General features: G+C 42.1%; 1 protein-coding gene across 1 annotated transcript in view; it reads left to right on the top strand.

Annotated features, from left to right (window-relative positions):
* The window catches only part of LOC126339987 (prolactin-releasing peptide receptor-like), a 552,558-nt gene that overhangs the window by 10,983 nt on the left and 516,373 nt on the right, over window positions 1-25,202 (top strand). Inside the window, exon 2 of the mRNA XM_050001677.1 lies at window positions 8,728-9,667. Within this exon, the coding sequence (XP_049857634.1) occupies window positions 9,227-9,667 (441 nt within the window). The 5' untranslated portion in view covers window positions 8,728-9,226. The remainder of the gene's footprint in view (window positions 1-8,727; window positions 9,668-25,202) is intronic.

Here is a 25,202-nt window from a genome sequence, read left to right as displayed (position 1 = left end):
CTTAAACCGAACTGACATGAGGACATCACACACATCATACATGCCCGAGGCAGGATTCGAACCAGCGACCGTAGCGGTCGCCCTGTTCCAGAGTGAAGCGCCTACAACCGGTCGGCCACGCCGACCGGCTATTACTATGAAATGTGACTCTCTTGACAGGGAATTACGAATCCAGTCGCGCAATTGAGGCGTTGTTCGACTGGCATGCAGTTTGGTTATCAGACGCTTGTGAGGAACAGTGTCGAAAGTCTTCTGGAAATCTAAAAATATGGAATCAATTTGACATCCTCTGTGAATAGCGCTCATTACTTCATGAGTATAAAGTGCTAGTTGTGTTTCTCAAGAACGATATTTTCTGAATCAATGCTTACTCTGTGACAATAAATCGTTTTCTTCGAGGTAATTTATAATGTTCGAAAATAATGTGTGTTCCAAATACCTACTGCGAGTCAACGTTAGTACTATGGGCCAGTAATTCTGCGGAATACTCCTATTTCCTTTTTTTCTTTAGGTGCGGATCTTTGTTTGTGCGAGCGGTTGTATGTGTCAATTATGAAGCTATTGTGGCAGCATACTCGGAAAGGAAACTGACTGCCATACAATATGGATCCTTATTTAATGATTTCAGCTGATTTACTACACCGAGGATATCTACTACTATGTTTCTCATCTTGGCAGTTGTTGTTGATTGGAATTCAGGAATATTTACTTCGTCTTCTTTGCTGAGGGAGTTTCGGGAATCGGTATTTAATAACTCTACTTTAGTGGCTCTGTCATCAGTGACTTCACCGTTGTTATCGCGCAGTGAAGGTATTGATTACATCTTTCCACTGGTAAGCTTTATGTATGACCAAAATCTCTTTGGGTTTTCTTCGAGATTCCTAGGCTGAGTTTCGTTGTGGAAATTATTAGAAGCATCTCGTATGCATTCTACATGCATAAGCGTGTCGGCACCCGGTAACAAACTTCAACCAAACGATAACAGATTTCGCGAAATAATCCTTTTCGTTGATATAGAAATATACAAGTTTTTGTAGTCGTGCTAGGTGTTAACTGATGATAACTCTCCACTCCTGGACAAAACACAGTTTCCTATCGAGAAGTTCAGGCCATCGATGAAATGACAAGGCGACGCTTCCATAGCTGTGTCTTTTCCAAGAAGGCCCTTATGGTATCAGTGACCTCCATTATTTTCGGTTTGTACCTTCTAGCTACAAATTCATATTATTAAAAGTTTCAAAGAAGTTTCAAGGTACGCTGTGTTGAATACAAAAAGGTCATCAAACAATGAAGCTCAGCTTTCCATTTGCTCAAAAAGAACCTTTCTCCCTCTTATTTCCTATCATACAGTCTTGTGGATGAGAGATTGAACATTGGTGTTCAGAAGTCAGATCATTGTATAATACTTGGAGAAAAAGAGTATACACAGCACGTGACCTAATTTGGTGAACTACACTGATAGCCACTCGCAGTGCGGAGCACAGTTGTTCAGGAAAAATTTTAGGAGCTAGGGCTTGTCTTTGGATCAAACGAGAGTCAATTAAGTTTACGTACTTTTCCTTTGGCAATACTTAAGAAGCCAATATGTGAATTTAACATGGTTGGTGTTCCATCGGTGCAGCGTCCAATAACTCCCCAAGACAAACCGTTATCAACAAAAGATTCATTTAAGGCGGAAAATACATCAGAACCTTTTGATTTTGTTGTCAAGTTTTTAGAAAAAACCAATATTTCTTCTATTATTTTCTTCTTCCACAAGCTGGTAATATACTATTGAGTGAGTGTTGAGCTATATCAGTTGAATCGTCACACCGTGGCAAAAAACGGAAACTTTTCAGTCTTTTAAGTAGCTCTTCTTTCACACTCGGGGCCATTTCTTTGATCTTTGGTATCACACTGTTGATCGTATTTCACTGAGTGTCTTCTCCTAAAACAGTCCTTGCTGCTTTATGAATGTATCGTTTGATTAACGTTTCGCCAATAGTATGAGGGCTAAAGAAAATGAACATAGAAATTTTATATGCCATTTCAAACTTTTTTTCATTTTCATGCTGTTAGGTTCCAGTAGAGTCCAGTTTCATATCACTTAAAAAATTTATTTTTTGAAGGGATAACTCTTTTACATTAATTTTCAATGCTGTTGTTAGATGACGTTCAAGATACACGGGTCGGAATGTGTCGGTCTAGCAGACATTTTCACTCATCTTTTTCACATAACTTACATAGTATTTGTTTTTCTTTTTTTACAGAGCACAACAGTCATAAAACTGAGTTATGAATGTAGCGCACGAACTGAAGAATGTGTTGAGTCAGCATTAACTTGATGACGCGCAAGGCAAAACTGATATTGCCAACTGTACAAAAAAATTAGTTCTCTAACTGCAATATAAGGACAAATTTCTACTTCTACTGAGCTGTCCGCGCCCGACTCCCCCCCCCCCACCGCCCCTGCCACAGTAAACCTACCACGCCTTCCTCTCCTCCCTCTCCCCCCCCCCCCCTGAAGTGTGGGCCCAGGGGCCTAGGTTGGGGATCACTGATTCAGTGCAAGAACGTAAGACCGGCCAGTGTTAATTCCCGCCTCTTTCGAAGTCGTTAAGGTCCTATCGTATTACTACCTGGCAAGGATGAGAAATGTGCCACCCACTGATTCGTTACAGGAAAGTGATTTGGGGACATGCTGAAAAGTCCTAAACCTGGATAAAAGTCGGAAGCATGAACCCAGGCCTTCTAAACAAACATTCACGTAATTTATTTCGAAACTTCAAACAAAAAACGCACAGCACCTGCAATAAATATTTCTAATGTAGTTTCAGAGAAAAATATACTCCCTTGAGAAATTATTTAACGACAACGACACGTTTCGCCCTCTTGGGGCATCATCATATTGAGTAAAAGTAGCCGGATATGTGAGCGATCAGGCAAAAAACCTCAGATAATGTATAAAAGAAATCTCAGCCCCAACTCCCAATTCATACAAAGGTAGAATAATATTACAATAAATAGAGGAATAACAGAATAACTGTAGGAGTACTGTATTCTCAGCGGATAGGAATAATTTCTAGAATCACAAGTGGCAGAATACATATTTTGTGAGTTCACGCTTTAACCGTCTCTTGTGGTGAACTGTGCAGTGAGTACCACAAAACTACGCATAGAAGTGACATTAAAACGGAAATATTGCCCCAGTTTCATTTCTTGTATATTGAATTCTAAATTGAATTGTCATGCAACACTGTACACTACAATTTCACGCAGGAAATGATGTCTAAGACATAATATGTCGTTTTAAGACACAATTACTTCACAGATTATGAAATATCAACAAATCTCTAATAGTACGTAGCGAGCTCATGCTTTAAACATCACTTATATCAATTTTTTTGGTACATACTACATAGAGAGATTGGTTTGTATTGTCAGTGAGATGCCGGACGGAGTGGCCGAGTGGTTCTAGGCGCTACGGTCTGGAACAGCGCGACCGCTACGATCGCAGGTTCGAATCCTGCCTCGGGCATGGAAGTGTGTGATGTCCTCAGGTTAAGTTTAAGTAGTTCTAAGTCCTAGGGGACTAATGACCTCAGCAGTTAAGTCCTATAGTGCTCAGAGCCATTTGAACCATTTATTAGTGAAAATATATGGTACTAGGGTTTACGTTGCTTGATTCCTGTCCGAATCATCGCTAATCTGCTAGAGCAATCAAGTCCGTTTATTTATTTATTTATTTGTTGATACAGTGACATCACGATTCCTAAGATAACAGCTTATTTTACAGTAATGTTAGATTTTTTTCATTTACAGAACAATCGGTTTCTGTTTGCTGGTATTTAATATCTACGTTTGTAAAATTCAAGAAATCATAAAAAATTTACTTGTTGGGAAAGAGAATCTGAAGTCTTCTCTTAAACAAATACGTGGCATCAGTGCAAATACAATAACAATACTTACAGCTAATTGGTACTGTTGATGAAATTGTAGTTGTCTGAATAGCACGAAGTGAAATGTATTTTAGAAAAATTATACCTCTGCAGTTCTGTCTTACACAAAACATCAAATTCGTTTCTAATAAAATCACATATATCTTCCTACTTCTTTCATTAAAATGATTTTCTTTATAGCATAAAAAGGTTTCAACTAACATAGTGACTTTTTTATGGATTATAGACCACGGTCCAAGGCATATTTCTCTGCCTCCAATGCTGAAGACGTCATGAGAAACCACAACTACACAGAAAGTAGTTAAAATCTCAAACGAACTCAGGAAGACGATTTACACCTATCCACCGAGCAGTCGGTTCGTGACGTCATTAGATTGCTGCTTAAGATTACGGAGTCGGGCCGATGTGTGTCTTAGAGCTTATAATGGGGAAGACTTGGCGTTGTTTGCTTTACTTATCCCTAATACCCACAAATTGTCTAACTTCAATCCTTCTGCTTCCCTTTTAAGCTTCTTGAAAGAAATTTCCGCCATTTCGCTGCAGATTTGCATTCATTTCTTTTACACAATTATGAATTTAGTCTTATACTCATTATCAAGTGATATTTAAAATCTCAAAAATTAGTTCGAACTGCATAAAAAGACGCGTCAGGGTAACGCATACGTGGTCTTACATGCGAGTCGTAGTATTAAAGGATATGAGAGCAAGTCAAAGGCACATAATATGGCTGAAATTGTGCGTAGCAGAGAAACATTAGCGAACTGTAATGGGTACAAATCTACATCAAACTGTGGAAATTTCGTTCAAAAATTTCTGCATGACTGTGGTCCCCCTAGAAGGAAATATGACTAAAATTTTCTGTTTAAATCGTTTCTGTGGTTTTAAATTTCATTGACCTTTTTCAGTGATTGGATCGTGGTATAACCGTAGTATCGGAGAAACAAATGTGTTGGTTCCCTGCTCGGATTGAACGATCTGTTACTGCCGACTTATCCCTGTTGTCGAGACGACTGCCTTTGTGTTTCTTAAATCGGATGTTAATTTCTCTGCCTCTTTTTGTAGATCCTATAGTTCTGGTGTGGCAAGTGGAGGACGTATAACCTTTGCAGTGGTAAAATGTTGGCGTACCTTTCTTGTTCGTTTTAATCACACTGTCCATACCGTGTCTTCTGAGTACTCTGCTTATGCGATACGGCCGGGTTAATTTTAAGGTATTTTTCATCAGTGAAAGGTTGTATCCTGGCATGTGGGAATAGCTTCAGGTAGCGAACCGTAGAGGTACATTCTGCAGTATCAATTAGTAGGCAGAAGCATAAGAGATTCGATAGTTTGCAGAACAAGAGAGTGATGTCCCTCAGGTATGAATCCTATTGCTATTAATAGGTCTGACAGGGGTCTGTCTCGTCAAAGGAGGAAAGTATGCGGTCGCATATTCCAGAATACCAGAGAAAGACGTTGTTCCTAACATCTAGCTGAGATACATCTTGCATGGGGTCGAGTAAAGAGTCCGGCTTTCTGTGCTTGTTTGAGACTGTACATCAAGGGAGGCCAAGACCTCGGCTCGCGGGCCATGCCCGTGCAGTGTGCCGGAGTGCTCAGCCTCGTTTCACATATCCCCCACCGCAACGGCGCGCTGTCTGAGCGCGAAGAGAGGGAAGAGTGGAAAACAGCAAACGCGTCGCATTTAAATGGCAGTAAAGGCCTACTGCATATGACTTGGTTTTGTTTTTCACATTTGTAAACACCTTGCAGTACAAACAACATAGCTTACCACTATTAATTAATTACGTTTGGCGCACGAAAGGCATAATATAATTGCTATCTGGCACAAAGTGTCGGCATATGGACTAACGCAGATAATTACACAGGACGTTGCACACAAGTTGTCAAGTAACCATGATTTAATTAGTTTCATAATCGAAAAAAAGTTTTTTACAAAAATATGTGGATCTAAATATTACTGACTTTTGCAACCTCATTATGGAGACTTCCAATTTAAGTGAGAAAGACATCGTGGACAGTTTTAACGTAAAAAGATTTCTATCAGAAACTGTAATTACCTTGCAGATCAATCAATTACATTTGCACAGACACAGGGCGCTTTCTAATGAAACGGCAAACGCTCTCAAAAACTGCGGGAGAATAGATGTAAGGTTGAAACTGTCCTCAAAAATTTTATTAAGACTATTGTAATTCTTCTAAGGCCACAATGAATTGCTCAGACCTCGAGCTTTCTTGACCGCCAGTGACCTAAGGAAACTGGTTTGCCTTAGTCACAATGTGACCCTCCTGAAACGCCATTTTCTCTGTAAATCCATCCCCATCAAACCAGAACTCTACAGCGGTGTGTGTGCTGATACGAAACTTCCTGGCAGATTAAAACTGTGTGCCGGTCCGAGACTCGAACTCGGGACCTTTGCCTTTTACGGGCAAGTGCTCTACCAACTGAGGTACCCAAGCACGACTCACACCCCGTCCTTACAGCCTTACTTCTGCCAGTATCTCGTCTCCTACCTTCCAATCCATTTACGAAACATCCCCCAGGCTGTGGCTAAGCCATGTCTCCGCAATATCCTTTCTTTTGAGGAGTGCTAGTTCTGCAAGGTTCGCAGGAGAGCTTCTGTATAGTTTGGAAGGTAGGAGACGAGATAGTGGCAGAAGTAAGCCTGTGAGGACGGGCCGTGAGTCGTGCTTGGGTAGCTCAGTTGGTAGAGCACTTGCCCGCGAAAGGCAAAAATCCCGAGTTCGAGTCTCGGTCGGGCACGCAGTTTTAATCTGCCAGAAAGTTTCAGAAAGAAGTTATCTTGCAATGTCCCGCTGTGGGCAATGCGGAGTCAAATCTACTTTAAACGCAAAGTTTCCAATACATTCCGGATGTTCTCACTTTCGTTATTGCACTCCTTTTTCTTTCATAAATTCAATACGACCGAGATTTAAATCTAAAAATCGTTCCATGCGTACCTCTTGACTTAACCAACGCACTTCTCAGTCATATGTGGAGTCTCCGTACTGTTCGTTCATTTCCATTGGTAACTGTTGCCGCCAACATTGAATTAATTAGAGCGACTTCAGAAATTTTACTATTGCTTCAATTGCTCCATGCCAGCAAATTAACGACAAAGTGCTTCTTGATGCATAGAGCAATGAGTCCCGTCTGTCAATCATTGCAGTTTTTTGCTCTATCACTGTCATCTAAAAGTTTGCATTATTTCTTCAGGGTACTATAACGTCGTTTTGTAGCAAATAAGCAGTACCCGTCGTTTATGCGAATTGACTGTTTCCATCCTTCTGTCATTCACGTTCATTTTAAAGGATTGTGGTGATATATCTCCAGAGCTCTACTTTTTGTGCACAAAGACACTGGACCTGTGAAAGTCCATCATAGCGAAGGGTAAACAGCGTTCACCGCACGCTTCTGCCGAACTTAGAAAGGTGTGTCGACCGAAAAATGCCGTACTGCAATGCTAATAGAAATGTCGCGCTCAGCGGATATTTCCGAGAAGGGCCGAGTAAAGCCGAGTGAGAGGCCGGCCCTTGTCTCGACCGTGGCCCGCGCACGCTGCACGCGTAACGTCTGGCACGCCGTGACCGGCCCTGCTGAGTCGTTGCGGTCACTGATGACGTCGCAGCACTGGACGACGCAACATTTAGGCTTGGAAATACGTCTTAGGTCAGGATATAATGCCCACAAAAAGAAATAAACAACGCGTAAATTCCCGCCGTGAAAGATTTCATTGCATGACTTAAACAAACTACTCTTTTCATTGAAGACGACGAGCTATACTAAACATATCCTAAGAATAACGCACGCTTCATTGGATAACGGTGATGAACAGCAAGCACTAAGTATTCAAATGTAAAGAAGTGCAGCAGTCAGTCGCGAGATCCACATTTATTGTAAATCTGTATTTCGAATATAACATAGTAATCATCGATATATTACCAGAAAAGTAATATAGGAATCACCATGGCAGAGCGCAAACATGTGAAATGACACTACCGTTTACATGACAAAAACAGATTTCTTCATTTTTGTTTCTACCATGTAAATGCTAGCGTCAGTTGTCACATGTTTACAATCTGAGATGGTTATGCCCATTTGACTCTTCTGGTAACCCAAGTATGATGACTATGTTAAGGTTGAAATCTGCAATAAACTCTGGATTCTGCCACTGACTGCAGTACTTCTTTGCATCTTAAGATAGTAGTTTTGTTTTATGAAACATAAATTAATTACATATATTCTCATAGTGTTTATTGTTGACCAATTGTCCAAAAAACAAAAAGAAAAATGAAAGCCATGCAGTAATAATCCGTAAAGGAGCAATTAATGACCTCGACAATATCCTACGTTACAGAAGGCAGTGAAAAGCATTATCACCCATTTCAGTAAGTAATTTTTGTCTTTAATTTTCAAACAGACTGAGCGCATTTACATTTAATTATTTTCCATTCAATTACCTTACCAACGGTAGGTGAACAAAACTTTTGAAACAGGTATGGCTCAAATTGAAATAATTAGTTTCACTCGGCACAAGGCAGTGTTTGACAGCCTGTTTTCGCTCCATACGAAAAGGCAGAAGAACTATTACATCGAGAGGTGTGGTAATTAATCAGACAGTAAGAAATTCAAAGCCTACGGACCTCTTCCCAACTAATAAAATTATTCCTAAAGAATATCACTTCAGCATCGTTGTTGTTGTATGCTATTAACTCTTTTAACTCAAGTGATATAATTTATAAACTGACAATAGTGAGACACTGGCATGAGTTACGTTATCTGTTGTAGGAGGCAAACCTGGTTACGAGGAGCAGTCCACTCGAACTACGACGACGGAGTATCGTTCACTGGCGTCATCACCCATCATTAGTGATCTCAGCTTGTTGGCTCGTGTGTTGGATTAACTTACTCTCTCCAGTAGTGTAGCACTTGTGAGAAAAAGAAATGCCGGCAGCGCCTGACACGCGTAAGCAATGCGGATAATTCTTTTGGATAAGTACATGCAAGTTTTCGTGTGTGTGTGCTGTTGTGAGAGAGACGTACGTAAAACTGTGTAGCCGAAACAATGCATAGATGCTACTGCAGTGGTGAAATATCCGTTTTATGTATAACTGTAGGATGAAATAAGAAGTGGACAGAATTCACCATTACCGGCTAGTGACAACTGAAGTTCGTAAATGTGTTATAACACTGTTCGCTCTAAGGAACGCAGATAGTGTGCAAAGAGTCGTGTAAAGTGACGTGACAGAATCAGACACCCGGGAACAGGAAGAAGAGGAGGGTCGCCATGGAGGATGGAGACATATGGGGGAACGGCGACTTCCTGCAGAACCTGCTGCGGCACGTGGCGAGCGCGCAGGCGGGAAGCGCCGCGCCCGACGCTGGCGGCGGCAACTCCAGCCTGGAGCTGGAGCAGGAGCAGGAGGCGGCGGCCGTGGCGTGGGCGGCGCGGCCGCAGGTGAAGGGCTCCCTGCAGGCGGCGTGGCCGGCGCTGGCGGCGCTGTACGGCCTGCTGGCGGTGGCCGGCGCCGCCCTCAACGTGGCCATGCTGGCCGCCGTGGCGTGCCGCGCGCAGCTGCACGACCGCGGCACGCGCGCCCTCTTCGCCAACCTCGCCGTGGCCAACCTGGCGCAGGCGGCCGCCGTGCTGCCCGCCACCTTCGCCGTGCTCATCCTCAACAACTGGGTCTTCGGCCGCACGCTCTGCTACTGCCTGCCCATGATGCAGGTACGTCAGCCGCTCACGTCTGGTCAGATCAAGCTGTAAGCCGCGCAGTCGACAGAGCCAACTGGAAATGCGGAACGTTTCGATAAGATTCACTCACATCACCTTTAGCAGTCAGAATCTTACCGAGACTTAGTGTTTTCAGTCGTGGTTCAGACTTCTAGAAATTATGGTATTCGAGCAAATTCCAAGCTCTTCAAACGTCGCATGCATCGCACACTTACAAACGGTATCCCGTTGGTTTTTACTAGGAGACCCGTGAGAATCTTTCGCACATTAATAACCTTAATAACTGAGAGTATCTGGAATAAGTATAGTCTCTGAGATATTACGAGGTGTGGGAATGAAGGGAAAACATCTTTAAAAGTGAACCTGGTGACCTAAAATAATAAACACAAATTCTCGTATTCTGCCATGCACATACACCAGGCTCATCCAAGAATTGCGCCTGGCGGGCGCGCCCGCGGCCCGCGGGCGCAAGACAGAGTAGTTCAGCGCCCCGTCCGCGACCGTGTATCGCTGGTGTCGACATAGGAGCGAGAGAGTGACAGAGAGGGAGGAGAGAGAGAGAGAGAGAGAGAGAGAGAGAGAGAGAGAGAGAGAGAGACCGCACAGCACAGCACAGCTCTGCGCTGGACTGTCCCGCGGCCAGATCTAACGAAAACAAAATATTCTATTTTAGAATTATTTTTATGTAAGGGATATAGAGTCTCATTCTTACTGTTAATAGTTACAAGTAAGTATTTTTTGTTATACTTCGTGCTACAGTTTTTTGTATCCCTTTTCAGAGTTTAGAAATCGGATCCTTAGTTTGCTGTTTTGTACGTAATAATTTTAACTGACCAAGTTTGTAAACTTATTAGAATATAATTAAGGTTATAAAGCTCCTGAATTCTTACACTCAACATTGTTAAAGAAGACAACATTTTACGCGTTTTTCTTTTTCGAGGAATCGATTTTGTCTAGGCTAGGTACAATATTCCGTGAGACTGCTAACCTCAAAGAATTTGTCAAATTTTTACCGCCAAGAGATGAACGGTTGTTAGCTTTAGCAAGCTTTAAAAGAGAGAAAAAGCGGTCACAAATATACGTGCAACCAAACATTGAGAGAACTTTGGCCGCGTGCTTGTGCAAAAGAGGATATTTCTCTTGGGGAAGACAGCTGTAGAAATCATCCAAAGTTTTACACATAAGAAAGCAGTCCTTCAGGCGGATGTGGCACTGTTGGTCAAAAAGCTCTAGTTGAAGCACTTGTGAGACGTCCTGTGCCCGAAGGGGAAACGGGCGAACGAATATATCTATCGGTTGGCGTTCGGACGGTCCGCACGGCCAGGTAAGCGGCACGGTTCGGCCACTGGAGCAACATACGAATTGGCCCGGGGCGCTGGCGCTAGCGCCCCAGGGACACAGTCTGGACGAGCCTAACATACACTATGTGATCAAAAGGATCCGGATACCCCCAAAAACATACGTCTTTCATATTAGGTTCATTGTGCTGCCAACGACTGCCAGGTACTCCATATCAGCGACCTCAGTAGTAATTAGACATTGTGAAAGAGCAGAATGGGGCGCTCAGCGGAATTCATAGGACTTCGAACATGGTCATGTCAATGGGTGTCACTTGTCATATGTCTGTTGACTGAAACAGACCGCAGACAGTTGAGGAGGGTCGTAATGTGTAATATGCAGACATGTACCCAGACCATCACACAGGAACTCCATACTGATCAGGATCCACTCAAGTACTATGTCAGGCGGAGGGGGGGAGGGGGGGGGGGGAAGACGTGGATTTCATGGTCGAGCGACTGCTCATGAGCTACTCATCACGCCGGTAAATGTCAAAACAACGACCCGCTCGATGTAAGAAGTGTAAACATTAAACGATTGAACGGTGGAAAAACGTTGTTTGGAGTGACGAATCATACACTGTGGTGATCCGACAGCAGGGCATAGCGAATACCCGGTGAACGTCAGCCGCCAGAACGTGTAGTGCCAACAGTGAAATTCGAAGGCGATGGTGTTACGATGTAGTCGTGTTTTTCATGGAGGGCGCATGGCACTATCACAGCACAGGCCTACATTGATGTTTTAAGCACCTTATTGCTTCCCACTGTTGAAGAGCAATTCGGGGATGGCGACTGCATCTTTCAACACTATCGAGCACGTTTTCACAATACTCGGCCTGTGGCCGAGTGGTTACACGACAATAACATCTCAGAAATGGACTGACCTGCACAGAGTCCTGACCTGATTCCTACACAAAACCTTTGGAATGTTTTGGAACACTGACTTCGTTCCAGTCCTCACCGTTCGACATCGATACTTCTCCTCACTGCAGCACACCGTGAAGAATTGGCTGCCATCCCCCAACAAACCTTCCAGCATCTGATTAAACGTATGGAAGCTGTCATCAAGGCTAAGAGTGGGCCAAAACCAAACTGAATTCCAGTATTACCGATGGAGGGCGCCACGAACTTGTAAGTCATTTTCAGCCAGGTGTCCAGATACTTCTCATCACATAGTGTAATTTGGAGCAACGTTCTTTACAGAGCACTACAATATCTCATTGTAAACTATATTTGACATAATAGTGTAATATTTGTGCCCTTTTTGTTTTCCAGTATCTTGAATAGATAAAAAAAGGTTAGTTGATTTTGTGACTCTTAAAAACGCTACGGATGCGTTAGCTAAATACGATCCTGCTCTTTGAAGAGTTTATCCCACAGTCGTCGTTATAGCGATAGGGGATGCCTTTTTAGTGGTCTTTTTGTCAACTGAAAATGCATGCTTTGTTCAGATGGTGTTAAGTTTCTCCATTGTATAATAACAGTTTTCCCTATCACAATCGCCTAAGTATTGTAAAATCATTCAGTTTCGTTATAGTTATGCAATCTCCATTGACTACGCCCTTTTTAGATTTCAGGTTTCGTATCAATATGACGATAGTGTTTTCTTTATGGTACGGTAACGACGACATATTTACTGTACTACTGTATGTAACTCCTTGTCACCCCCTCGTCTGACTGTACGGAGACAGAAATGCAATAAAGCTTTTCATTTCGCTCCATAACGTTCTTCACAATTTCTTTAATTATTTTCGTGCCCTCTTCTTTTTTGGATACAGTATTGATGTGTTGATAAGTTCCTTCACGTTTTCGGCACTAATATAGTTGGAAATATTTTTGGAACTAGGTCGTCTTGTTAACTGTAGATTTTTTTTGTAATCCTTAAGGTGTCCGGTGAGACTTACTATTCCATATCAAGTTGTCCGTTACCTAGTTGTAGAGTAAAGTACTATGTTCTTGATCATCTGTGCGCATATTTCTGATAATGGTGAGCGTTGTACACTGACACGCCAAAGAAACTGGTATAGGCATGTGTATTCAAATACAGAGATGTGTAAACAGGCAGAGTACGGCACTGCGGTTGGCAACACCTATATACAGTAACACAATAATTGTCTGGTGCAGCTGTTAGATCCTTTACTGCTGCTACAATGGCAAGGTATCAAGATTTAAGTGAGTTTGAATGTGCTGTTGTAGTCGGCACGCAAGCTATGGGACACAGCATCTCGGAGACAGCGATGAAGTGAGAATTTTCCCGTACGACCATTTCACGAGTGTACTGTGAATATCAAGAATCGGGTAAAACGTCAAATCTCGGACATCGCTGAAGCCGGAAAAACATCCTGCATGAACGGGACCAACGACGACTGAAGAGAATCGTTCAACATGACGGAAGCGCAGCCCTTCCGCAAATTGCTGAAGGTTTCAATACTGGGCCATCAACAAGTGATAGCGAGCGAACCATTCAACGAAACATTATCGTATGGGCTTTTGGAGCCGAAGGAGCTCTCGTGTACCCTTGATGGCTACACGACACAAAGCTTTACGCTTCACCTGGGCCCGTCAACACCAGCTTTGGGCTGTTGATGACTAGAAACATGTTGCCTCGTCAGACGAGTCTCGATGCAATATGTATCGAGCGAATGGACGTGTACGGTTATGGAGACAACGCCATGAATCCATGGACCCTGCATGTCAGCAGGACAGTTCAAGCCGGTGGAGGCTCTGTGATGGTGTGGGACATGTGCAGTTGGAGTGATGTGGGACCCCCGATACATCTAAATACGACTGTGACGGGTGACATGTACGTTGGCACCCTGTCTGATCATCTGCATTTATTCATGTCCATTGTGCATGCCGACGGACTTGGAGAATTTCAGCACGACACTGCGACACCTCACAAGTCCAGAATTTCTAGATAGTAGCTCCAGGACCACTCTTCCGAGTTTAAACGTCCGCTGACCACAAAACTCCCCAGACATGAGCATTATTGAGCATATCTGCGATGCCTTGCAACATCATGTTCTGAAAAGATTTCGACTCCCTTGTACTCTTAAGGATTTACGGGCAGCCATGTAACATTCAAGGTGTCAATTCCCTCCAACACTGTTTCATGCTTTAATCGAGTCGGATCCACGTCATCTTGCGGTGTTTCTGCGGGTTCTCGGGGACCCTACAGGGTATTATGTAGGTTTACTAATTTCTTTGGCTCTTCATCGTATGCTCTCTTCAAGAAAGGTCCCGATCGATGATCCGAAGAGCGTGTTTTGGTACCACTGAAACTTCATGCCAAATTATTAATGACCCTGTTCGTGCTAATTCAGCTTGTTACAAATTAAGCCTCATAGGCTACAAGGAGGTTTTGTGGATACGAACAGGCAGGTTGAAAGAGAGAATGTGAAGTTCTCCAACAGGGCAATAGGATCGCCGCAATTCCTGTCAAAGCTATTGGCAAGACAGACTTATTTTCATCGCGTAGGATGTGGGACCAAAGTTTTTTAAAAGAACGTTCTGCATGATCCGTCTGGTCCATCAGTGATCATTATTAGGTGTGTCTGGTGTCTGAATCTTGAATAATTTCGTCTACAACTCTCTTTGTTTGTCATTGAGTTTGCTGTGAGCGTTAGTTCCACTTTATCGATCCTTTTCGACACTCTAGTCTGCTTCCTGGTAGAGAGAAGGCCTCTCACCACGTTTGATCACGCCAGGAGGCCAGGTTAGCTACAGCTATGATTCACAGAAGACATGGGATATTACGCAAACCACCGACTGACGTGTCTGTCATTGTTAGCTGAATTCAGAAACAAGAACCAGGCCAACTGAATTTGGGAATGCAACGTAAGCCTTGCTGTAGGAATATTTAGAATGCAACGGTGCGTAAACGAAACTCATTATCGCATCAAATTATTATGGTTTCTAAAATTTCACCTTCAACAGGAAGTTTGATATTAAGCATCTGAGTATTGTATGTATACTTTTTTTCTCGAAGCACACAGTTCTTCCTTTGTAACAAACTTATGCATTATACACACCATGATAAAATTCTTCAGCGACTCAGGTTGTCCACAGTCTCATACGCCACCTTTACATGCGTTGCTTCGTTTCTTGTAGAGGTATGTGGCCCGTGGGAAGATACAGTGCTGAACAATCGGCTATTTTGTGAATATTCCTCAGCAGCCATATTTCCTCCTCTTTGGGAATATTTGTGAAGCACGTTTCACATCAAGTGTTCCTATTATCCCATGCGTCCAGCTAAACTTCAATTTTTATTTCCAATTTGCCCATAATAACAATTCTCTTTACGTCCTCTACGTCCTACGATATGATCAAAGAGCCAAACCCTGAAATGATCATTGGAGGTTGTCCTGGTGTTATACGGTAAGCGCCTACTATTTGCAGTGAAACTTATCTCGTTCACTTGGCGAAGTACTTCCTCATTGTAGCCGAACCCTGGCTACATATTAAATTTGTTCTAGCGGTACGCTAAGGCATCAGTCACCGTAAGCAGTTATAGCCTTACCACGCGTCCTCCCGAGCGTTCGTAACATTTTCTGAACTGGTTACATCCACTATTATTGTTTTATTGGCCAGTGACGCAAGAAGTCATTACGTAGTTCACTGGCCCGCAAGGAAGGTAATTACTGGATGGAAATGCTAAAATATAAATAACATAACAAGTCATTCATGAACAGTGTGCAGCAGCCGTAGGACAAACAAGCACACACCCTTCTTGATCAAACAGGACAACAGGTCTCTTAATCAACTAAGTGCGGGCGTGACCGAGTGGCCGACGGCTGCTGACCTGCCAAAGATGTCACCGGCTTACTGGTCGATCGAGCACCCTCCCAAGCGTTGATAACATGAAGTGACATACTAGCGTTCGGCTAATACCTTTTTCGGACAACCCAACCTTACTAGCAACAGTGTAAGCCTAAACTCCAGCCTTACAGACGAGGTATAAGTAATTACTCAACGATTTTGCATTTTACATAACGCTAAAACGAAGAAGATTAATGTAGGTTAATTCTTAGAAAAAAGAAAACAGCAACCAGCCACTATTAATACTGCTATTTATTTGTGTAAATAGCGACGTTACCGGTTTCGAACTGGCAAGTTCATCATCAGACAGCTGTTCACATGATTCTCAAGATACACTTTACATTATCGTTTGCTGTTTCTTGCTGTTTTCTTCTTTGTAAGAATTAACCTACATTAATTGTACACAGCCACGGTCTCACCATGTCAGTTTTAGACAAAATAGCAGAAGAAGATTAAACTTATCATGTTATGTTTATCGACCGTCTCTTTCGCAAATTAAGCTATTACCAACGGAACACACTCGGTAAGGGTATCCTCCACGGAATCTCTACCTGCCTCACATTTGTCGCAGAAAATTTCATAAAAGTGTACACCCCGATGTGTAGTGAGAATAAGAAGTTGACTAGTTGGTTGACAGAGACGGGAGCATGAATGAAAGTTGTATCTGCGATATTACAGAGCCTCGCTAAACATTGTTGACTTTGGAAACTTTTGGGCAGTCTCAGATATCTTGTGATCGAAGAGTTCGATTGGACCGATTACCTTCACGCTTTCAATGACGCTTAGATCGCAAATTGCTGCCATGTTCAGTGATACATTTATCTGCAATAGACTGTTCAGATATATTGTATACACTAGGACCAAACGCCGCAACGAGTCACATAATTCGGAAGTGACACACGCCGTATCTTCAAAATGAACCATCGTCTCCAAAACTTCAGTTAAACTGTCGAGGAAATAGTAGTTAGATTAAACACTCAGTAAAGAGGGCAGTAATTGTTCGTGATGCAGAATGACTACCGCACCTTTATTTTAATATACATGATGATTCGTAATTATTGACAAGAAGGTGGTAAAATGGAAACTGTAGTACAAATTAAACTATGTCTCATTACAAAATATAGCCGAGGTTGCTTTGTTTGAGAGTTGTTGCTACGTTTTTGGTAACTTTGCTCATGTATAATTCGAAACACCGATAGTGAGGGCTAGGAACGTTTACTTACATGTAGTGATGATGAACGAGTAAGTAAAAACCATGGTTTTGACTTACCGTCGTCGTTGCGTACTCTGCAAGTTGTCCTGGCTCAAGACATTTCGTGCCAAACGCTCTGTTTTCCTATTACTTTGTTCAGTCGCACTGATGCGAGGACCTGTAAAAAACCTGAATTACCAAACTTTGTAGCGTATACCGTTGCAAGACGTGCAGAAAGAGATATAATGACAAACTGGAAGATACCGACAAAGCTTTAGAGGCATGCCGACTCCTTCTCCATGACCAACTGCTCTCGGTTTGTAGGATGATTATCCATGACGTGAAAAGTCCGATGCATGTGGTCCCACAGATTCTCGATTGAGTTTGAATCCTGGAAGTTTGATGGCCAAGGGAGTAAGGTAAACTCGTCCTGGTACTCTTCGAACCACCCACTTAACAATGCGAGCTGTGTAAGACTGCATTGCCCCGCCGATAGCTGCAATCTTGCCGAGTGGAAACAAACTACATGTAGGGGAGGACATGGTCCCCAAGAATAAATGCATACTTATGATGATCCAGTGTGCCTTCCAGAATGACAACATTACCCAGGAATGTACCCTTGCGGTGCTTGTTTCAGGGTGTTTGCTTTCATAGTGTACACGTCAAAGGCCATGTGCCTTATGGAGCATAAAATTCAATTAATCAGGAAAGGCCTTCTATCACGAGTCAGTGAAAATTCCTGTCTTCGTCGCTCATGAACTGCACTTATCCTAGGGGAAGGCATCAGGCGTCTGCCGCTGAGGACCATACGTAACAGCATTTGCTGAACGGTCGTTGAGGAGACACTGTTGATAGCCTCTTGATTCACGTGGGCGGCCAGTTTATCAACAGTTGCACGTCTGTTCACTAGTACACAAGTCCACGGCTCCCGTTCAGCCATGTCATCTATGGCCCATGGTGCAACATCGTTGTCACATTGCCGGTTGTTAGTAGTGCCATTTTGTCATACACGGTATACTTCAACCACGGTGGGACGTGAATGGGTTACGAAACCTAGCTCTTTCGGACACGCTTCCAGTGACGGCCCCAAACTCAATGATCATGTCATTTGGGACGTCAGATAAGCACACTTCCACATTATGACAACGACTGCACTCTTTTCCGCTTCTCCTAGGTACGTTTTATATACTCTGCATTGCTGGTGCTGCCAGCTTCCATCGGTAATTGGTTACTGGACATTAATGTCGAACATAGGCGGTAGTCACATTAATGTGATCTGATCGTGTATGTTGCCAATGATGTTATCTATACTAGGCTAAATGATTTCAGGACGATACTAGAATATCTGGAAAATTACGCTAAATGATTATTAAGACTGATCAGTGTGCAAAACAGGTAACTGTTAAGGTTCAACTTCCCACTCTAGAGTCAAGCTAAACAGGTGAGTATTTAATATATGGAAATAGGTACATGTTTCCAGTGAAATTAAGGAGTTCTAATCCATTCATTGTTGAAATGAATTAATCCTCCTCAGTTTTTCTAGAGAATCATTTTGAGTCAAACGACCCATACAGTCAGTTTATTAGCGTGCCGCTTATTCTAGAAAGACGTTTACGAAATATTAACGCTAATTTAAGCACAGTTTCGAAAATAATGGAACTTCAGAAGAATTTTCTTAATTTATCTTTAGTGGCAGTTTTAGTTCGGTGGAGGACGAAACATGCAGAAGGATACGTATATAAAACGTAATTCAATACAGGCGTCTATTGTTATCATATTCCGATTGTAAATTAGATTTATAACGATTGCCAAACGACAAATTGTTCAGGATCTTCAACCAATTAGAAAAAATGACGAGGGTAGAATTGGAAGTCGTGACTGTTCAATTGCGTAGAAAAAAAAGTAATTAAACTATATAGTTTATATATATTTAACTGATATACAATTTTTGCTGCATAATGAGCATTGTCGCCGGAGCAAATGAATGGGACTACGTAGCTGGGGCTCAATAAAGGAGAAAACCAGGTACCCTTTTATATAAGTAAAAAGCTAGTGATTTATCTGACGTATCTCTACGTACACTGCGGTCGGTAAAAACTGTTTTCGAACACGCCACTAGCTATGGGAGCCCATAGACCTTCAGTACTACTTCATCTCTGCAACCGATAGTACCAGGCGCTTATGCTGTCAAACGAAACAAGACGCGTTCCATGTGAACCACACTTCATGCAACGTGACGAAACGAAAGATAGACGGCGTCAGACGGCGTTTTATTCTAAAGAACGAAAAACGCTCTTATATAAAAAAAACTAACGTAATGGAGTAAAACAGAATACTAGTGATAAGTATTTTGCATTATGTACATTCTACATATAAACGCTTAAAAGAATGTACACAGTATACATGAGAGATAAAATCATAAATTTATTCTCACATCTACGAGAAACACATGCGGTTTTCCATTAATTTCTCTGGCTTTCGATCCAGAATTTGTGAAAGATTTATCTTTTTATTTTTTTTAAATACTGATGCTGCAACGTATCCTTGTAAATTCTTCTGATTTCATACGAAAGCATATTCTTACTGCAATCATAATGTCATCAATCATTTGACATCTCGTACTTTATGAACTAGGCCATATCTACAAACTGGAGACTTCATCATTACGCGCACATTTTGGTCTACCATTTTTGTTACTGTCACAGACTCAGTTTCTAATAGGTAGATCTCTCTATCTTTCCTTCTCTTCAAATCCACATATCATCGTTCAGTGTAATAATTTCTTGAGGGTTATTACTCTACCTAAAAACATTGACCCGATATTCAAAGTAACCCAGAGTGGCACAGACGTGGATACTTGCAATTCGCGAATTATCAAGCGGGGTGATTGCCCTGTCACTGTGCACGAAGACCTGGATCTCTGTTGTGCATCACTTGTCCAACACTTTTCTTTTCATCTCTATCAACGACCATGAAATTCAAAATCTTCCTTATGGATGAGATTATATTCCTCTAGTCAGAAAAAGATTTTTCACATTCACATTGCTATCCAGTTCTCTAAAAGACATCACCGACGTTCGATTGAGCTCTGAGCAGTGAAGAAGAGAATAGCAACTTCTTCTGCGTACTTAGCAAACTACGGCCTGCCGTAACGAGCGAGATGGTGCTGTGGTTAATGCATGGGACTCGTATTCGAGAGAATGACGGTTCATATCCACGTAAGGACATCAGTTGTCAATGATTTCTGTAAACAGTTGAAGTCGAATGCCAATATGGTTTCTTTGATTGGACACAGATAATCTCCGTCCCGATCCTTCCCCAATCCTCGTTATGGTCTGTCTCTAACGACCTTTTCTCCAGTAAATCATGAGATCATTATCTTGCCAGAACCATCTCAATGTATCGGGACAGGACAGTGTTTGTGGCAAGTATGTCATCAAGTCAATAAAATCTGGATCAGAGTATAGTCTTTATCACATTACACCGAAGTCTCAAGACACCACGGTGTAGCATCTACTACTAACTGAGTTCCTCCGTTACCCAGATGTGTATCTATTCCATTCTTCTATTAGTCTACCTCCTCATTCTCCATGTTTCCTCCTCCTCCTATACAACCCCTGCATTCCTCCTCTCTATTCATTTATTTAACCCCTCCTTCCCTTCTGTAGATCCATCTCCTCGCCCCCTCCCCCTTTTCGTTTCCTCCTCTTTCCTTTCTCTGTCCATCTCCTTCTCTCTCTTTCCCTGTCAGTCTCTTCTTTCCCCATATCTCTATCCGTCTCCTACCTCCTTCTGGCTCCACGTCATCACCCTTAGACCAGTAGGAGGTTGCTCGTTCTTATCCCCACAGTATTTCTTTCCGGGCAGTAGACAGTATGTCTATTCAGAGATTTCTTAGGAGTTTTCTACCGAAGGCTTGCTTCCTTACGCACTTGTCACATATAGTTACCACGAAGCACCCGTATTTGCATATCCACACAATTCACCGACATCTCCAGCGAATTTCGTCCTGCAGTTACGTTTTCACGCATCTGAGTGTTCATAATATGACATCTCCTGAACTGCCTGTTGTACCGTAATATATTTTTGTGGTTTAATTCAACGGAATCAGTGAATACTGTATGTGAAATGTATTGCCAATAGAGTTAGTATCAGATAAATGATAAATTGGAACGTCAAGCATGATGCAGCAGTTTCTCACGCATCCCAGTGGACGTCATATCTCTTGAACTGTGTGTCATACAATGATATGCTTTGCAGGTACTTTTAATGGTTTATGTGAATACTATCCGTTAAATGTGTCTCGAATACAGTAAATAGTACAGAAGTGATAAATTAAAAGATGATGAATTCTTCACCTTAAATGATATGTGGTTTAGCAGGAGATATGAAAAATACATACATACATTTATACATAGGTACATTCACTTTTATGATATGTATATATTCTTTCTGTGTCCACGTAGTGAGGACTGCTTGGAGGAGGTGCAACATATCACAACAATAAAAATAAATGACACATATTTATAAAGTAACTAATGTTTGTTCTACATTTCCTGAGTGAGACAGAGTTAAAATTTGCTTTCATTTACAGATTAATTTAAACTTTTGTCACAAATACTTCAGTGTAAATATGCTACAGTGCATAATATATTTCGTAAACTTTTGTAGGCTAGCATCATTGAAAACAAAATGCGTTGGGAAACTTTTCAATAATTAAGAAGTCGATCTCCACATAAGCTTTATTAGTCCCTATACTTTTTATTGGAGATAGGTTTTCTTGAACAACGGAATCACTCTTGGCAAAGCGGATGACTTTAAACACACGCCAATGTTATCCTCTTTACAGAATCTGAGGAATGTTGTGGGATACCGATAGGCACAAACACAGACGGCGCTGGTATCGCATGCACAAAGTCTAAAAGTGAAGTTCACCGATAGTGCTGTCATTTTTACCCAGTTGATCCATGTGAAATATTTTCTGACATGATTATGGTCGCAAGACGGGAAGTAACAGACTTTGAACTCGAAATGGTAGCTGGAGATAGGCGCATGGGACCTTCCATTTCGAAAATCGTTAAGAAGTTGAATGGTCCTAGATCCACAGTGCAAAGTGTGCCAAGAATAACGAATTTCAGGCATTACATCTCACCACAGAAAACGCAATGTCTGGCTGCTGCCTTCACTTAAGCCCGTATTACACGATTCGCCTAAGCCATAGACCTAGTCACTAGCGCCCCAAGTGTACTTATCTGTAACCACAGGGTGGTTCACGTAGATCTATTACACCATCCTATTACACCATCGTGGGACACATGCGCAGTAGAGAGTGATAAAGTGCGAAACGCAAACTGAACAGTCTGATCTGTTATAAAGTCGTTCATTCTACCGCTCGAGGCACAAGGGGGACTGTGTAACATATTGTAACGTCATCCGTTCCCATTATTTATGTGACTCAGGGTTCGTATTTCAGAAGAAAATGTTTTTTATCATTATTTATTAATTGTTATTTTTTATGTAGATTGCTGCTGTTATGAATTACTAACTCAACTGTTAGTTTTATATTATGAGACTTTGTTACACAAAACTATGTATTTATACAGCATTTTTCACATGGAGGACCCACTTGTTTTGCTAGCTACTGCCCCGGCGGTGGCAGTAAATCTTCGGATTAAGGCAGAACGACGGCGAAAGCGGAAAGCCAGACGTTGTTGAGTTCCATCTAGGCTGAAAAGAAGGGACAAGGCAAGGAGTTATATTCACTGCTTATGAAAGAATTGAGGCTCGAACATTCGCATGAATTTCGAAGCTTCGTGAGGATAGACATGGCATCTTTCGAGAAGCTGCTGTCTACGATAGCAGATGGAATTAGCAAGTGTAACACAATCACGAGGGAGGCTGTATCACATTCTCGAAAGTAAGAGTTAAATCATATGTTTACACTTTTTGTGATCATACCAGCCTAGATCACGAATAAAATACCGGTAAATGCCCTTTTACGTTGCAGGCTTGTTACAACATGTGCTGGCTACTGAGGAATCTTTTAAGAGTCTGGATTTTAGCCACAGAATAACACAGCTCATCATTTCAAAAGTCGTTGTGGATACATGCACTGCAATTTGAAACACTTTAAAGGGCCAATACTTAAAGGTGCATATGTGTTGTTTTTCCAAGCTTGTAATATGTATGTATGTGCTACTAAGAGTTTTGCAGTTCTCTCGTCTGTCGCACTGGACCAAACTAACTCCCGTATAGGTGCCAATTTCTCTTTTCCGGTATGCTGAAATAAAGCAAGCGATGTAATCAAATCAAAAATGAGCTTTCGTAAACTAAGGCATTACGATACAAATCGAAAATCACCGTATAAGGTTATATGCATATTACTTAGAAAGAAACGATTGCCGACGTACCTTGTAATGATACAGCGGGTCATACATCCAGCTTTCCTTACTGTATGCCTGAATTAAGACGCTTAACGCCTCTTTGCTCCATTTCATTTCTAGAATACGAGGCAATCAATAAAAAAACCTTTCACATAAAGTTTTTTTTCTGCAGTTATGGAACCCACTTACTGAAAAAAACACGAAAATATGAAATTAGCCACTAGCTGACTAACAATAAGCACATAATTAAGCATAAATCACTGTGCTGTCCCCTTCTGCGCATGCGCGAGTTATCGCTGCCTACTGCGCATAAGCGGATTGACGGCAGTTTTAGAACATCTCTCTATTCTGGCGCGCAGATAATGTGTCTTCTGATTTTCATAGTTTCACCCGTTCTTCCACTAGATGGTCGTTCGCGGCGGATCGTCGCGTAACACTAGATGGTGGTTCGCGGCGGATCGTCGTGTAATACTCGGCTTAACGACCGAGAGCACCGGCTTCTGTATAGTCAGTGCTAACGGACATGAAACACCACGTGAAATAACCGCAGAAATGAACGTGGCACGCACGATTAACGTATCCGTTAGGACAGTGTGGCGATATTTAGTGTTCATGGGCTATGGCAGCAGACGAATGATGCGAGTGCCTTTTGAAACGCCGGCAGTGCCTTTGCAACCTACGTCCTCAACTTTTTAGTAGATGTATTCCAATCTCTGTCTTCCTCTACAGTTTTTGCACTCTACAGATCCGTCTAGTACCATGGAAGTCATTCGCTGATTATGTTTGTTTTGTAAATAGAAACATCTTTTCTTGCTGCAAATATTTGTTTTTCCAAGACGCGTTTCGTTTTCCTTGTCCTAAGGCATCATCAGTGGGATGCCTTGCTGTGATCTGCGTTTCCTCTCATCTGGTCTGGTGGTCGCACTACCACTTTATCACCGACACATAAGCACAATTATGATTTCCGAACTCTTTCACACTGTTCCCTACGTTCCTCCTTTTTTATGATGTACTGTTATTCTTTTGCCACTCGATTCTTTCTTGTTGCCGGCCTGTGTGCCCGAGCGGTTCTAGGCGCTTCAGTCTGCAACGACCGCTACGGTCGCAGGTTCGATTCCTGCCCCGGGCATGGATGTGTGTGATGTCCTTAGGTTAGTTAGGTTTAAGTAGCTCTCAGTTCTAGGGGACTGATGACCTCAGATGTTAAGTCGCATAGTGCTCAGAGCCATTTGAACCATCTTCCTAGTTGTTAAAAGCACAGTTTCTGATATTTCAATTTATACGACCTGTAACAACTAGACGGATTCAGTCGCTAGTTTTTTTTTTTTCGCCCCTATATAACATATTGCCACACTATGTGCAGCTACGGCGTAAAGGTTGGGCAGTTTCATGATAAGCTCCAAGACAAACTTTTTCGTATTCGGTTGCATTCTTTCACAATCCATCAGTTCTCATCACCCCGTTACATCAATATCATTCTATACGCATTATTTTTAGAGTAGGTACCTAGCTGATAGTCCTGCATCATTTGTAGCCCCCAAGGAGGTCGCCTTCGCACTTGATGTAGCGAAACTTTGTGATCACTTTTGCGCGCAATTTTTCATTCGGTGTTCATTGTGCAAGTTAATGGCTTGTCTTCAAAATTTCTTGAATGTCGATGATATGCGTATTCTGAACTCCAATACATACATCCCATAGAAGGACGATATACTACATTGCTCTAAATGTGCTTCAGTATCACTTTCGCTTCTTAACACGAATCGTCTACATTGTACTCCTCATGTACATTGTCCACGCAG

Source organism: Schistocerca gregaria, chromosome 1, assembly GCF_023897955.1.
Source record: "Schistocerca gregaria isolate iqSchGreg1 chromosome 1, iqSchGreg1.2, whole genome shotgun sequence".
In the NCBI taxonomy this organism is placed as follows: Eukaryota; Metazoa; Arthropoda; class Insecta; order Orthoptera; family Acrididae; genus Schistocerca; species Schistocerca gregaria.
Note: the sequence above shows the minus strand (reverse complement) of the source record. Positions and strands in the feature narration are given on the sequence as shown.